Here is a 16,699-nt window from a genome sequence, read left to right on the forward strand (position 1 = left end):
AGACCTTTTTGTTTAGTTATTTTTGTCATAAAATAACTTGATGACATACAGCTGACCAACTGTCTACCTTTCTACGGTTCCCTGAAGTGGAGGGACTATGTACAGTTCTGAACACTTTGGATGTATGTGCAGTTCTGCATGAATGACTTCTGACCTTCATCTATCTCCTTATTGATTTTTGGGGTTTTTTTTTTTAGATCTGTAGTGTACCTTGCACATATACGCAAATCTGTAACACCCTGGCAAGCCACTGAGATCCGAAAATACATAATAACTAGTGAAATATTAGGCTTAAGAGCGTTTATTAACTGATCTGTTAGCTAGTACTATAAGACCTGTCTGGCTGTCACCTGTCCTTACAATGTCTGAAGAAACAGTGATATTATTTGGCCAATTTGCTTTGTCTATAGTCTACATTTTGGCCTCCATTTAGATCTATTTTTTATCTTTAATCTAGCTTGTGTTCTCCATTTAAATGAGCTACAAGGGAAAGTCATATGGCTTTCACAGAAGCGAAATTTTAAACTTCAATTTTGGATCTTTACCAAATACTTTATTGGATAGTACAGATTTTTGTAATCATTTTTGTAAATTGAGGACCTGGTCACAGTAAGCCAACAATTGCTTACCCACAATTTCATTATGGCCTAATCAATGTACAACCGGATGATTAATAGAAGCATGTTTCTCATTAATTGATTTAACCCATCACATGAATGTAGTCTAACTGCCAGCTGTCTTGCAGGACCAATTTTTAATAAAGCTTCAAACTGACTCCATTTCTTTAATCACAGAAATGCGAAAGAAGATAAAGTCTTATAAAGCAATGTCAGGGCAGAGTTTGACTCATATTTACAACCCTTCCCTTTTCAAATGCTGGTAATCTGTCCAGCAGAGTGTCTTGTCCAATGATGTGTCTATAATCAGAAGCTTAAGGCATTGCCAGCTCATGTCTCCCCATACAACTTAGAGAGGGTCTATTTGACATTTAGTTTATATAATGTAAATAACATAGGGACACAGTGGATAAAGAACAAGGAAAGTAGAAAAAACTCATTTTTGCCTTCTTCAAAATGTGCAATGAATTATTATAGAGCTGTGAGAGAGACTTGGCTGGAAACAGCATCTGACAGAATCTATTTTATGATATGAGTTTGTGAATAAGGATTCATCAACGTCAATACAAAACTAAATAAACGCAGCATTTGGGGACTAAAATCCTCAAATAAATGACATATATATATAAAAATAATAACAGATAGCACATTCTTTTGCCTAATGTACACTGACTCAGACAAATGCAAACAATTTTGAAAAAATCCTAACCAGTAGCAGAAGAGATACAATTCTAAGGCCTCATAGCTATTACGCATAAAAGCTAACCGCATAGCATATGCTAATCTGCAATGTTTTATTTGGGTTCTCTGAGAACACTTTCACCACATGTGTTTCAAATGGACCTCTGAAAAATATCCAATTAAATTCAAGCCATTAGAGCATTAGGTGGTTTTTAGTTGTTTATTATTCAACACTCGCTTCTTTGTCTCAAGGGTTAGCAGCATGTATTTACAATCTCACCTCTGGCCTAAAACAAGCTTGCATTTGCTTAAATTGATGTTTGCATGTTTACCATAGCTGGAAGTATGTAATAGGTCTGCTGCAAAAATAGCAGAGAGTTAAAAAAAAAAAAAAATCCAATTGCATCTGTCCATTATGAACCCATTATAGAGACTGAAAGAGGAGTTTGGTCAATACCGTTTTACAGGCCATCAGCCCGGGCTCGCTGCTCCCTGTGTAAAATCACTGTAAGTGCACAACTGCTTTGGAGCATAGGTGGGTCAGACAGGATTCCAGAAAGAGGAGAAGGGAAGAAAAGGAAAACAGAGGCACAGCACTGTCATATGCTGGTGCAGAGGTCACTGTAAAATCAATCAGGGTCATAAGTAATTGAGAATAATGGGGAGCCTTACATCTGGAGAAACAGATCAGAATCTAGTTATTTTAAAATCCAATCATGTAGCAGCACTGCAATGCAAAAAAAAATCATGCAAATACAGGTCAAGAGGTTCAGTTAATGTTCACGTCAAAAAAAATGTTATCTCAGTGACTTTGTGGCTTGGTTCTTGGTAATAGACAGGCTGGTCTGAGTATTTCAGACTGTGGATCTCCTCACAATAGTCTCTATAGTTTACACAGAATACTGTGAAAAAGAAAAAAAAAAAAAAAAAAATAATAAAAAATAAAACATCCAGTGAGCAGCAGTTTTGCTGGCAGAAATGTCTTATTGACAATGACAGATGTCAGAGGAGAATGGCCAGCCTGGTTTGAACTGATAAGAAGGCTACAGTAACTCAAAGAACTACTCTTTACAGCCATGGTGAGCAGAAAAGCATCTCAGAATGCACAACATTGAACTTGGACTCGGATGGGCTACAACTGCTCACCATGATTGTAAAAAGTTGTTATAGTTTATTTCCATTTTTCTTAAATAATTGCAATATATTTTTATATTTTCCATTTTACAGATGCTTAGCTAGAGAGTTACAAGAGTAAGCCTGGGTCAATGGGAACACCATCCAGCAGAATATGAGTTAAATCTATATATAACATATAGCTGGATTATTATTTAAACATTTGCAGGGTGTTTCTGTGATAAATGGCAAAAATGTTCCTCACTTGGTAAAGAAGACTATGAATTTCATCTACTGTATATCTATTCAAATGCTTTAAAAATGAGGTCTTTGAACTTTTTGTCATTAATTAAACCATTTGAGCTTCTTCACACCCAACACATTCTTTATTGAAAGCACCAGAGGGGGGGAAAGACTGCTAACAACCTTTCATTCCAAAACCATAACAATTTATGGATTCCACATTGATTCAAGTATTCCCTTTTATTTCATAACCTCAAGCCACATTTCATGAAATATCAATGCTAGTCAATTCAGCTCCCCAATAAACCCTGTATCACTGTACAGTTTGTTTCACTGAAAATGGCTTGTTGAAGACCACAAAAAGCCTTCAGAATGTATATAAAATGAGATGCTGTCTTATTTTTTTGTGATTGGATTACCCAATAACAATGAAATGATAATTAAGTGGGAGTAAAGTTGAGAGAAATGCTCCAAATAGAAATAAAGGATAAGATGCCATTGTAATGTATGATAGGTTTATAACTTTACTGACTGATACAAGTACATAACCCTGATTTCATCCAGTTGTGTTCATTTAATTATAGATTACACATATCCTCAGAGCTTAATAAAAGCAGATAAAAAATACTATACACAAGATCGTCATTATAGCATTCTGTATGAAAAGAGGTTTCAGCAGGCAAGGACATAAGGCAATGCTCCATTGAAACTTTAAAATATGACTTTTATATCTCTATGGCAGGCTCCCTGGTGGTCTAGCAGTTAAGGATCCCAGACTCACACCACCACAGCAGAGAACCAACCCAGCCAGTGGGTTGGGAGTGTACAATCAGTGCTGGTCCCAAGCCTGGATAAAATGGAAGGGTTGTGTCAGGAAGGGCATCCAGCATAAAAAATAAAAAAAAACTGTGCCAAATCAAATATGCGGACCAATGAGCCACAAGCCACTGTGGCAACCCCTAAGGGGAGCAGCCGAAAGAACAATATATCTTTATAGCACTCTTTGCTTGTAAAAAGGGGAAATGTAGCCAAATGCATCAGCTATTGTGTACAAAAGAATAATATTATGAATAATATTATGAACCAATAGCATTCTTGATCATTATTCTGCTTCAGAACCAAAGTGGCTGTCAGTAATAATCTCAAATGAGAATCTCTTTTTCATTCTCTCCTCTCTCACTTTTGCCTTATAGCTCTGGAGAATCTGGCCTGATCTATATTCAGTTCATAACTTCTCATAAAATGGATATAAAAAGTCTACACACCCCTGTTAAACAGCAGGTTTTTGTGAAGTAAAAATGAAACAAAGATAAATCATACCAGAACATTTCCACCTTTAATGTGAAAATTACAACTTGTACAATGATATTGAAATCTGAACTGACAAGAGAAAAAAAGACAAAAAATAAAAAAACTTAGCATACCCTAATTGCATAAGTGTGCACACCCCTGAACTAATACTTAGTTGAAGCACCCTTTGATTTTACTACAGCACTCAGTCTGTTTGGATAAGAGTCTACAGTTTGGCACATCTTGACTTGGCAATATTTTCCCACTCTTTCTTGCAGAAACATTTTAGATCCATCAAACTGTGAGGGCATCTCCTGTGCACAGCCTGCTTCGGGTCACCCCACAGATTTCTAGTTGGATAGTTAGTTGGTTTTTCAGTTGGACTTTTACTTGGTTTTCATCACAGTTCTGGCTGATGAAAAGCAGCCCTAAAGCATGATGTTGCCACCAACACTACCTTGTGGGTATGGTGTTCTTTTAAAAATGTGCCTTTTTTTTTTTGCACCAAACATATCTTTTGGAATTATGGAATTATTATACCTTTTTGGAATTGGTCTCATCAGACCACAACACATTTTGCAACATGGGATGAATTAGTTGAGCTTGGATGTTTTTGAGAGAAAGGGCTTCTTTCTAGCCACCCTACCTCATAGCCTAGACATGAAAAATGCAAGAGATTGTTGTTACATGCAGAAAGTAATCAGTACTTGTCAGATATTCCTGCAGCTCCTTTAATAATACTGTAGGTCTATTGGCAGCCTCCATGGTAAGTTTTTGTCTTGTCATTTTGTAAATTTTGGAGGGACATCCTATCATCGTGGTACCCCATTTTCTCCACTTGCTGATGATGGCCATCATGGTGTTATCTAATGTTCTAGAAATACTTTTATACCCCTCTCCTACCGGGGTATAACAAAGCCTGTAGATACCGTACAGGCTTTGTAAGCTCTTTGTGGACCATGGCTTCAGCAGTCAGAGGAAACCAAGATGATGTCAAGAAAATCCTACAGAAACAGCTGTGCTGCGTCCCAATTCACATACTGTCCTTCCAAAACAGTAAGCGAGATTAGAATTAGTCTGTCCCAAATTGTAGTATGTTGAGTAACTTCCAGACCCAGATGGTCTACTATTTCTGGTAAATTTTCGTAGTGTGGATCCATGGATACTTTAATATTGCCCACAACTCCTTGCGCAGGGGAGGAGGAGTTTTGTGAAGGTTTGTTTCACAGAATTCAACCTGCAAATATGGCAGAAGAGTGTAAGGTAATTGATGCTTTTTCAGTACTTAAGTGTAAAAATTTAAATGTTAAGCACTAACCAAAGTTTTAAACACTGAAATGCAATGAGGAGTTTGTTTCCAATGACAATGTCCGTAACTAGGCAACAGCATTCTCTTCCTTTACAAGACGTGTTTGTATGTCCCAGTACTTGCATACCCTCAAAAGTATGCACTTTTTCTTCACAAAAAGAGTTCATAATTTTAGTGCATAGTATAAGAAGCACTGGTCTTTATTTGGGGCTAATCAGAATAATTTCATTGATGACAGCTGTATGATAATTCCCTTTGAACATGAGATTGAATGTGATTAGTTCATTCTGAACACAGCCACATCCCCAATTATATAAGGGTGTGCACACTTATGTAACTTCCAGGTTATGCTTCCAGGTTATTGTAACTTTTTAATTTCTCCTATTTTTCCCTAAAATGTATCTGATTGTTTTTCACTTAATTTTAATATGTGGTAATTTCTCATTGAGAGTAGAAACAGTTCTGACATGATTTATCTTGGTTTCATTTTTGTCCATCACAAAAACCTGCCAGTTTAACATTGCATTTGTACATTTCATATAGCTTAGGTTTTTTCTTCTCTTTTTACATATTTCAAAACAAAAATGTTCATATTCTATATCATCTCCCCTTGCACAGATACATCAAATTTCAAACATAATCCCTAATTTAGTCTTGGCCAAATCCCGCCCACCAGTTAGGTAATCCCTATTATACAACAGCTACGAACTGAGTAGGGTGAGGAGGGTGCTTCCTCCGAGGTGCATGAAGCCAGCCAACCGCATCTTTTCAAAATGCTGCTCGTGCTATGTCACAGAGTAGTGTAACACACTTGGAGGAAAGTGCTATCCACCCCCTTCTCCGTTACTGAGCTTACAGATGCCCATATAGCTAGTGTTGCTACGCTTGACGAAGAGTATTCCATCACAAAGCAGAGTATTTGAGTATGAAGTCAGAGTATTCCATCCCAAAACCTCCCATACCCAGGAAAGCACAGCTAATTTTGCTATCTCCCAGCTACGGATGGCTGTCACATTATCAAGATTCAAACTAGCGATCTCTGCATTATAGGCAAACACTTTTTTGTTGAGCCACGCAGGAGCTGTTAACTGGTCTTTTCTCTAGCGTAGAAAAAGTGATTTCAATAGTACAACTACACACTCACCTTGAGGCTGCTTAAGGCTATTCTGTCAAGCCATTACCAAAAAACACAGAAATATGTAAAGGAGAAAACTATTTGTAAGTCTAGATATAAGTATCAACAATAAATGCTGTTGTTTTGGTTGTTAAAAACCAATTTATCCATTTATCAACAAACAAAACACACAGCCACATCATTAGGGAACATTTTAAGTCAATTTCTTTCTGGCCCAATTACAATCGGAAATTTACTGGTGACGGTAGCAAGATTCAAAATTGGGGGAGGCGTAGGCTACTTCATACGCACACAAGACACAGCATCTGCATTCATCAAAAGTGCTCAATGCACCCTCACGCCTTATTAGCACACAGGTGTGGGATCATTGGTACACAGTCCAGCCAGTCAGTATGGATTGACAGAGTGCATCATGGGGGCCAAGCTTCTGCCTGTAAAGCTGACACTTTGTAATCGAGCTTTGTGGCACAGCATGCACTCTGCTGGCTGGAAGGGGCGACGTGTTGATAGCTCAAGATCAGGCTGATGCTTCCAGTGTGTGTATGTGTGTGTGTGTCTGAAGGAGAACAAATGGTCTCAGAGCCATCAGGTAGCTCTCTGGTGAACTGGAGAAGGGAGACAGGGAGTACATTAGGAGTAATTGGGCATTCAGAAGAAGGATGGATCAGCAAGGCAGGAGGAAGGAAAAGAGGGGAGGATGGTGTATGCAATAATCAGAGCAAGTAAAGAGCCTTTGCCAATCTGCCACTTAGCTGCAGTGCAGTGATTCCTGGGCACCTAAGAGTACGGTGCAATTTTAGGAAGAAAACACTTCACTTGTGGGACAATGTGCATCTTTGGTAGTTTTATCCTAAGATCACACCATCACAATGGTAGTGTAAGGCCCAGATGCTCTACTACAATAATTAACAGAAGCTTTTATTCCTTTTACATTTTCACAATGGTGATCCTGCAGTTGGGATTAGGAATTCAGTCAGACTGTACAGTGATATCCCTGAACTAATTTAGAGATAATCTTCGAGGGATTTACAAGCTGAAGATTTGGTAAGGTGTTATGATACTGAAAAGATATCAAATTTTAGACAGGAGAGAATTACCTTTGAAACTGCGAATTAATGGAAAATTACTTAAAATTACTAAAATTAATCACTTCTCACTTCATGCACTAAATGTGAACTAGAAAGCTACCAATAACAATTGAAAGGTACTGCTAATATGTATGACATTATTGATGAATCATGACATGAGTGATCTCTATCTGCATTTATTCTCTCTTTGTCAGGTATGCCTCTGAAGCAATCCTGAAAGCTCCATTGGACAAGGATGTAAGAACAAGGGAATGAGAAGAGACCCAAACCCATCTTAGTGTGTCCCACTTCAGAACATCAAAGCAAGTCATTCTTTGATAAATCTAGAAGAGTGGAGAAGATGAAACACAAGAAATTTAATTTTGGAGACAATTTATTTGCAAACACCAAGTGAAATTTATGCAGTGATAACAACTAACTAACCAACATTTCTAATAAAAATGAGTGAGATTACAATGTTTTTTGTACATATTCACCTCCTGTTTGGGGTTGCTAGCTCCTTGGTTATTCACTCAATCCCCTGGAAGGTACCCTGTCCTCACCAGTGTGTATGCCAGATCAAACCCTGGTACTCACCCCAGTCCGTGTATAGAGAGGCTCCGACTGTTGACTGTAATGACTTGCTCCTCACTCAGTTGCCCACATCCCTCCCACCAGAGACACAAACACTAAGACTACAGAGCAACCTTATCAGTTCAGTGGACCAAAGTGAACTCCAGGGTCTCGCCAATCTAACTGAGCTGGATCTCTCCCACAACAGTTTCATCAGCACCCGTAACTTGAGAATCACTGACCTGCCAGCTCTTCTAAGCCTACACATGGAAGAGAATCAGCTGAGGCACCTGCCTGAAGCAGCTTTCGCTGGACTGGCTAACCTTCAGGAATTGTATCTCAATCATAATAGACTCAGAAGTATTTCCCCAGGAGCTTTCAAAGGTTTAGGTAACCTTTTAAGGCTTCATCTCAACTCTAACCACCTAATGATAATTGACAGGCGTTGGTTCCATGCTTTGCCTCAACTAGAAGTACTCATGACAGGAGGAAATCCAGTGGACACTATCCAAGATTTCAACTTCAAACCTCTTGGATCCTTGCGCAGCCTGGTCCTGGCAGGTATGGGCTTACGTGAGATCTCAGAGCGTGCTCTAGAAGGACTTCTGAACCTGGAGAGTATTAGCTTCTATGACAACAACCTGACCAAAGTCCCAAGAGAGGCTCTGCAGAAGCTACCAGGCTTGAAATTTCTGGACCTTAACAAGAACCCAATTCAGCTGGTGAAGAAAGGGGACTTCAGGGACATGCTTCACCTGAAGGAGCTCGGCTTGAACAACATGGAGGATCTGGTGTCCATTGAGCACTCAGCAATGGAAAACCTCCCTGAGCTGACAAAATTGGAAATCACAAACAATCCACGACTGTCATACATTCACCCTCAGGCTTTCCAGAAGCTACCACGTATGGAGAGCTTGATGCTCAACAGTAATGCCTTGAGTGCTCTGCATCGCCAGACTGTGCGGTCTCTGCCAAGCTTACAGGAGATCAGTCTGCACACCAATCCCATTCGCTGTGACTGCCTTATTCGCTGGGTGGGGGCAGAGGATGACAAGCCAGTTCGTTTCATTGAACCACAGTCCACATTCTGCTCAGAACCTCCAGAGTTAAAAGCAAGACGAGTGAAAGAAGTCTCCTTCAGGGAGATGGCAGATAGCTGCCTCCCTCTGATTGCCCCAAGCATGTTCCCTTCATACATTCAAGTGAAACACGGGGACAACATAGCTTTGCATTGCCGAGCACTGGCAGAACCAGAACCAAGTATTTACTGGGTCATTCCAAAAGGTTTGAGATTAACTCCTTCCACAAAGTTTGGACGTTACCATGTTTTAACAGAGGGCACTTTGGAAATATTTGGAGTCACTTCTGAGGAGGCTGGTTTCTACACTTGTGTTGCACAGAATCTAGTTGGGGCTGACACAAAGAGTTTGACACTAAAAGTAGAGGGATCTGGCAGGGCTCAAATAACAAACAATCAAAGAAATGAAGACAGCCTTGAGGTCCATGATGTTAAAGAACGGTATGCTTTACTGTCTTGGCACACTGGCCATAACATCCCTGCTGCCCGAATCTCTTGGACAGCCAACGGAAGCCTGGAAGACCACCACAAGCATAGCACTAGAATATTAGCTGGCACTAGAGGCTTCAACCTAACCCGCCTCCAACCAGGTACCCATTACAAGGTTTGTTTGCACATGGGGCCAAATGACACCTCCTGTGTCCATCTCAGGACTAAAGAGGTGCTTCTACTAGTTCCTTCTGCAGACATCACTCCAGTATTCCTACTGGGTGTATCAGCTTTTTTCCTCATCCTTTTGGCAGCCAAAACTTGCCAGGGGAGGACAATGTATGATTGGAAAGAGTTTGAGAAACCCCATTCCACCATTTTGACCCAGGAAGCAAAGGATTTCATGGCTCCAGATTCACTTCAGCAGTACAAAGACAAACTCTCAGAGGGCAGTGGAAAGGTGCTCAGTGATGTCAAGCCAGTGCAAGATGTTCCGGGTCCTGCAAAAGAGGTGTTTTAAGATACACGATGTACAACAGCTCAAAGGGAATATGCCAGAGAAGCCGTACAAACTTTGTAAAGCTACTCAGATTACAGCTCACAGTCAACACTAACAGTCCACTGAACAAAACCATAGCTTTTTTGCAAGGTTACAAGTGTTCCAATTATAAATACAGTGTCATTATAAGAGATTTCATTTTTATTTATTTTATAATGGAAAAGATACAGACCGTATATGTATAGTAAAAGCATTTTACATGTAATCACAAACAATATATACTGAGAAAACTGAGCAGATGGTGCCAGTTCTAAGATAGAGCTATCAACTGTTTGTAAGAAGCTGTGAACTCTGAAAGAAGCATGAACTTTACATGAAAGTTGCAAGGTGAAGTGAAATACTCACATATTTTTCATGCTCCTGAAGCCACAGAGTTGACAGGTGGGCAAAGAAATTCTGTGAAAGTCTCTCAATTTTGTGACAATTTAGGAGGAAACAGATGTTTTTTTTTTTTTAAGAATCATGTTCTCCTGGTGTGAATTGTTAAAGAATTAAATGTTACTTTTCTATTTTTTAAAATAATACTGTCTTTTTCAAATAAAAAGGTCTAAGCATAGGTACTGAAAGAATATGTAAAATACAGAAGGGTATTTTTAATATGTTGCATAACTGTACATCCAGTATTTCTCTTTGATATTATGGGCCATATTCAGCACACAACATGAAGTCTGAGCTATCAAGCGGTATCTTCGTCTCAGTGTATGTGTGTGTGTGTTTGTCTTTTTAATGATGGACACATCTATATATATATATATGACCAAGGACACAACATTATGTGCTAATCAGGGCTCTGTTTGGCTATGGATTTCTCTTTTTCTCACTCAAAACCAAACAAAAATTCTGAAAGTACTCTCCCAAAAGATCGATTATCAAGTGACATTCAGCCCTGAATAGCTTCATTGTGCCAGTTTCATACATTTTATGGATGGAGACAGAAGGAAAAGCCCCAGGACTCTGTGAGGGGTATTCGTACTTGCCAACGTGCTGAGTACAATGAATGAGACATGTCCTGTTGTTTATTTATTTTTTTTTTTAAAAAGGCAATTCTCTCTTTTTTTTTTTTTTGGAAATGCAATGGAAAGACTGGATACTGCTAACTGGGACATGCTTGAAGGAAGGATTTAAGAGACCACTTGAGTATAAAATGTCTTTCATTCTCAACAGCTTGTTGTCTGACTTTTTAGTCAGGGACCCTGCACTGACAAAATGACATTTACACTGGAAGAAATCTTACCAGAGCAATGCAGTTTGTCATTTGTTAACAGGATTGTCAGTACTAAGGATTGTGAGCTCTGCTCTTCTCACTTCTCTAGTATGGGAAACCCCATTTTCTACAGTGTCATTTATGGTAAAGCTGCTGTTTTGTTTGAGTTTTTTGTCAGTTTGTAGTTGATGTGTCCCTATGTTTCAGAATTTCTTGCTCTAACTAAACTGTCTCTCTTCCTCTATTATTTTTTTCCATTTGATATAATTTGTTGGCTCTTACTTTCTATCACCTCAAATCTGTACATACACTAAATCACTCTGAATTTCCTATCAATGTTCAGCTCCCCTTTCAGAAATTATTTAGAAGGCTGTGTGTTAAATTCTATTTTGAGGTATTATTAAACCATTTTAGACTGATGTCAGTGTCTTGATTAATTGGTCAGGGTTTCGGAATATATTAAATCTGAGTGCAAATGCAAATCAAACCTTTAAATCAAACTTAAGCTTATACAAAGTCAGGGTCGTGGGCTAGAGTTTCTCTTGCCATTGCGTGTCACTGAAATTGTTCCTGGAGCAATTTTGCTTTCAATTATAATGAGCATAAATATTCATTTGCAGAATAGCTCATAGCTTTTTAAAGTTCTCACAGAGAAGGGCCTGAGGTAGGTAATGTTTCTCTTTTCAGCAACATCCATCTACTATAACAGTGCTCTTCACATCCAGTTTCTTCAAGCATACTGTAATTAATGTGACTGCCAGATTTCGTAGAAATAGTCAAAATTGAGAGGGAAAGAAAGAGGATGGAAGAGAATTCAGACACTAATATCTCTCTTTTGCATTGTAGTTAAATATGCTCTGCACACAACTCGTCCACCATATGGAATTTACATCAGCATCTGGTTAAATAGTGTTCCTGTCTTTCTAAACTAAATGCAAATATTAGGATCTTAGAAATGAAACCTCAATGCACACAGTGTATTTATGAAGCACTGAAGTGAGAGAAAAAAGGACTTATCTACACTGCCTGAAATATAATTTAATTATAATTAAATTTACAGAGGAGCTTGAACAAATTCTTTAGCTGATGTAGCTAAAAACATTCATCGACAACACAGCATATTTATGAATTACTTAATTTTGCTTACCAGCTTTAAACGTTTTGCTTACTTGCAAAAAAAAAAAAATGCATCTCTTATGAATTTTTGTATTCATTTAAAATTGCTTTATCAAATTTAGTACTTTTAAAATATTTCTGCATTGGGGAAATCTTTAAATGGAAAACAGGAAAATAAAAAACTAAGAAATTGTATGGAAAATGGGATAACGTCACTAAACAACATTGAACTAGGCAACAAAATACACCTAAATTTTAACCATGGAAAGTAGTGAGGCATCATCCAGTTACCTCATATTTAATGCTGTCCTGCATACTCAAATGGTCCCCTTCTAACCTGTTTAGGGTGGAAATGCCGAGGAATAAAGCTCACTGTATCAGTGAAGTATACCTCCTGCAGTTAATAGGGCAAAAATCTATTTTCACAGCTCAAGATCAACGCTGAACTATTACGATTTTCTCACAGGAAGGCGCACTACAACATTAGAGCATAACTGCATAAATGGCAGGGTTGCCAATGTAATGATTTAATGAATGACCCATTCAGTGCAATTCCCTGATCAATGAGAGATAGCACCCATCACACAACACTTAATTTCAATTTAACACAACTGAAAATGTAATTAATGATCAATTGCTACACTATCTGTATGATATAAAATGTAGCATTCCGTTCTCTGTTAAATGAAGTACTTTAAGTTTAAAGGAAAATTAAACACTTCAAATGTCTTTTTTTTTTAAAATCAGAGTCATGTGAAAGAATGTGCTGTTATCCACCAATATAAGTACACACTTGGCCTAATTTATTAATCTTTTAGTAAAGTTGTATTTAAATACAAATTGAGTAAAAATTCCGACCAGATTTATCATTTTTTTCAATAACACTGATTTTCTTTGCACTCACTTCCTCCTGTTAAATCCTGCATTTTGTCCTAATTGAATAGCTGATCTTATTTGTTTTATGGATTTCTTTTTATGGATTAGCTATTTAAACTTGACACCATAATCTGTAGATAAAATTGCAGTAACCTATGCCAATTATATATTTTGCAGCCTATCAGTCCAGAGTCTGTTTATACATATACATTTACACAATCTCACGAGCTTCTGTAGGATATACGTTATTCCAAATGAACTGGATTTTCACAAATATCGCATTTCTTGTGTAGATGCTCCTGAAAACAGTTTATTAAGGAATTTATTTTTAAAATCCCATCACCATGTTTATGTTCTGTTAGGGAGAATGCTGCCTTGGTAAACAGCTTTTTGGGCAGCGTCTGAGCTCCCAAGATAAATTCTGTCCCATTTAAAAAGGCAGCATAAGGACGGCTGCCTTCTAAAGTTTATTTTTATTTTTAATTTTAAGGCATTGCCACATGTATCCTTCTCAGAGAAGGCAACTTTGTTCATCTAATGAGAGTTTTAAATGATAATTTAAACATGGGATGTTTTCCATTCAATTCCATTCAATAACACTAGCAGGTAAAATACTAACACGTAGACACCTTTTGTAATACAAGATTGTCATAACTTAGTAAACACTTTGATATTTTTATATTAATTTGTATTATTGATGCCAAATATGTAATATGCACCTAGTGAGATGTAGGAAACTAATTAGATTGTATTATGGCATCTGAAAATGTTATTTGATTAGTTTGTCACCTGTCACTTGAGAGTCTTGTATGATTCTTCAATAAATATGGCCAAAAATAATCTACTCTGGCAGGAAGAAGCCATTTGACTGACAAGCAGCTGACTACATTTAATCTCTATTGTTTTAAAAATTTTTAAAGATGGGATGCTGAGGACTTTTTTCAGTTCAGTGGCTCTGTCTTCCTCTGAAAACTTCAATGTTTAAAACAAAAGTATGGAATTGTGGACAGCCAATCGGACTGCAACCTTCAAGATCCTGAAGGTGGTGCCAAAATGCCAAAATTTATTAAGAAGGCTGTCTAGAAGTCATGGTTAGCTGACAAACATTATGAATGTATTATTAAAAATTTGTGTATTGACTTCTTTGGTATATCCGTTTTTTTTTTTAAATTAAGTATTCAGTATCACTTTCTATAAAGGTCATTTCTATAATGAATTATAAACGTATTCATAATGCTGTAATGCATTCATGAGTCATTTAGCATGTGGCGATATGGAAAAGGACCGCACTATAACGGACAAAACCAAAATAATGTAAAAGGATAAAAGATTGGGGAAGGGGGTACAGAGTGGGTGCAAGCTGCCAGAACATGGGAGGCTGCAAACAACCGCAGCAGGACACACGCTGTGCACTGGTCGGTAAGCTAGCCAACGTGATCCTGGATTACCAGCTTTCGGCCGCCGGCTGCACCACGATTGAGTGGAGGGGGATGTCTTATTTCAGGTAGTCGGCTTGCTTGATTAATTTATCTTCCTACCTTCTCCCAAACCAAATTCACCCTGCCTTTTCAGTCAATGGAGGCCTTATACTCACTCACACACACTTAACTTCACCCACACACACGTACATGCTCATTCCACTGTGTGGTATGCATGCATGTGACAGTTTTGTTTAAAAAATATTATTTGACTTAATTTAATGTGATTTTTTCTGCATATTATATCCTTCCCTTTTTCCCCCCCCATGTATTATTTTGTATTTTCCTTGGGATATTAATGTGTCAAATGGCCTGAAACTGGGTTTGTGAATCCAACTGCTACAGTTACATGAGTAAATGGCATCTTGGAGTGGACAACTTTTTTCTATGTTTGTTGAACAGACAATACAAATCCAGTGTTGTTTATTTCTAAAAGGTTTTTGACTTTGAGGTGTTGAGCCCAGTTAATTAGTATAAAAAGAAAAAAGGAACATTTTATTTATTACGTTTTTCTTGTAACCTGTGTTTTTTAGCTATCTGGGTAAATCTTAATTTGATTGTTTTTCTTTGGCAGGCTTAACCTGTCTGTCTCTCAAAATGATTCATTTAGAATCACTTATTATTTAAAGAAGGTTTTCTTTGGGTTGCCACCATTACAAGCGGATTGTTAGAATTATCAATGAACACGCACTACACTTTATAGCAATGTTGTTATAAGGCAAATGATGTTTTTCTCCTGATAATACCAGTGACGTTATCAGTAAATAATTAGCAAATAAAACAGTGGAACTGGCATGTCTTAAAATGTCTTACTTTACTTAATGCTCACAAATACAACTTGGAACATATTATAATTAGGTTATAATATCAGAAGACAGTCAGTCAGTAAACTATGTTTATACACTGAGTTACCAAGGCAGGTCTCAGTGCATCTGTAAAATACTGCACTGTCATGAACGCAACTTCTGTTAACTATAAAGTGTATTGCTATAAAGTGTAACGCATCTCCATAAGTACCCATAACAGTCTTAAATGCCTTAAAAAAACATTGTTATGAATGTATTCATAGGTCATACGGCCTTCATTTAAAGTGATTTTTTTTTTTTAACAGAGAGCCTTGTTCATTGGACTGTGAATTTGATTACTGATTTCCCCATAAGGAGAAGGAAGGGTAATGGAATCTGGAATGGGGTACTGAGATCACAGAAATGGGAAGTGACACTGGTTATTGGAGTAGAAGTTGACTTTTTTAAGTGGTGTGTGTGTCTAAGCCAGGGCTGTGTGGCCTTGCTACTGTACACAGTGGGATGTTCTTGTTAACCTTTCCTTGCCCTTTGGATAGATTCTTTGTTTGTTGTTTATGCCATTAATCACCATCAACAACTGAAGTGAGGTTAACAATCAAATAAATATCCCTGACTAAATCACTATAGAAAGGCACAGAGGTTAGTAGTAGGCATGAGCTAAAATCTGATATACTGTAGGGCAATTGCATGCAAATATCAACCTTACCATGAAAAGAAAATGATGCTTTCTGCAATGGTCTATAAAAATTGTAGAAGAGTTTGTAGAAAACAAAAGTCTGTTTGATGTCACATCCATTAAGCTGATAAATTGCTGTGAACAAAGGTACTTGATACCAGTATATGAGTTTTTAAGATTTGTCTGTGTTTTTCTCAAGAGGCTGAATGACAGCATATGCAAATTGACTCAGCAATCCTAAACTTGTCTCTGCTGTGATTCATTTTGTTAGCTAATATGAGGGCAAATGTCACATCCACAACGCTAAAATAACCCTATACTGTTATATTTCAACCCATTTTGGGCGAAATATGACCCATATATAAATAAATAATAACCCATGTCGGGCAGAGACGGGAAAAGTGAGTGGTAAGGAGCTACACCTGTGCGGGATTTGTATAACGAGTGTT

The 16,699-nt window shown here is 37.7% G+C and overlaps 1 protein-coding gene across 1 annotated transcript in view; it reads left to right on the plus strand.

Moving 5' to 3' along the window:
* The window catches only part of lrrn2 (leucine rich repeat neuronal 2), a 52,531-nt gene extending 40,814 nt beyond the window's left edge, over positions 1 to 11,717 (plus strand). Inside the window, exon 2 of the mRNA XM_026935175.3 lies at positions 7,671 to 11,717. Within this exon, the coding sequence (XP_026790976.1) occupies positions 7,917 to 10,055 (2,139 nt within the window). The 5' untranslated portion in view covers positions 7,671 to 7,916 and the 3' untranslated portion in view covers positions 10,056 to 11,717. The remainder of the gene's footprint in view (positions 1 to 7,670) is intronic.
* The last annotated feature ends 4,982 nt before the right edge of the window (positions 11,718 to 16,699 follow it).

Source organism: Pangasianodon hypophthalmus, chromosome 20 (genome assembly GCF_027358585.1).
Source record: "Pangasianodon hypophthalmus isolate fPanHyp1 chromosome 20, fPanHyp1.pri, whole genome shotgun sequence".
NCBI lineage: Eukaryota > Metazoa > Chordata > Actinopteri > Siluriformes > Pangasiidae > Pangasianodon > Pangasianodon hypophthalmus.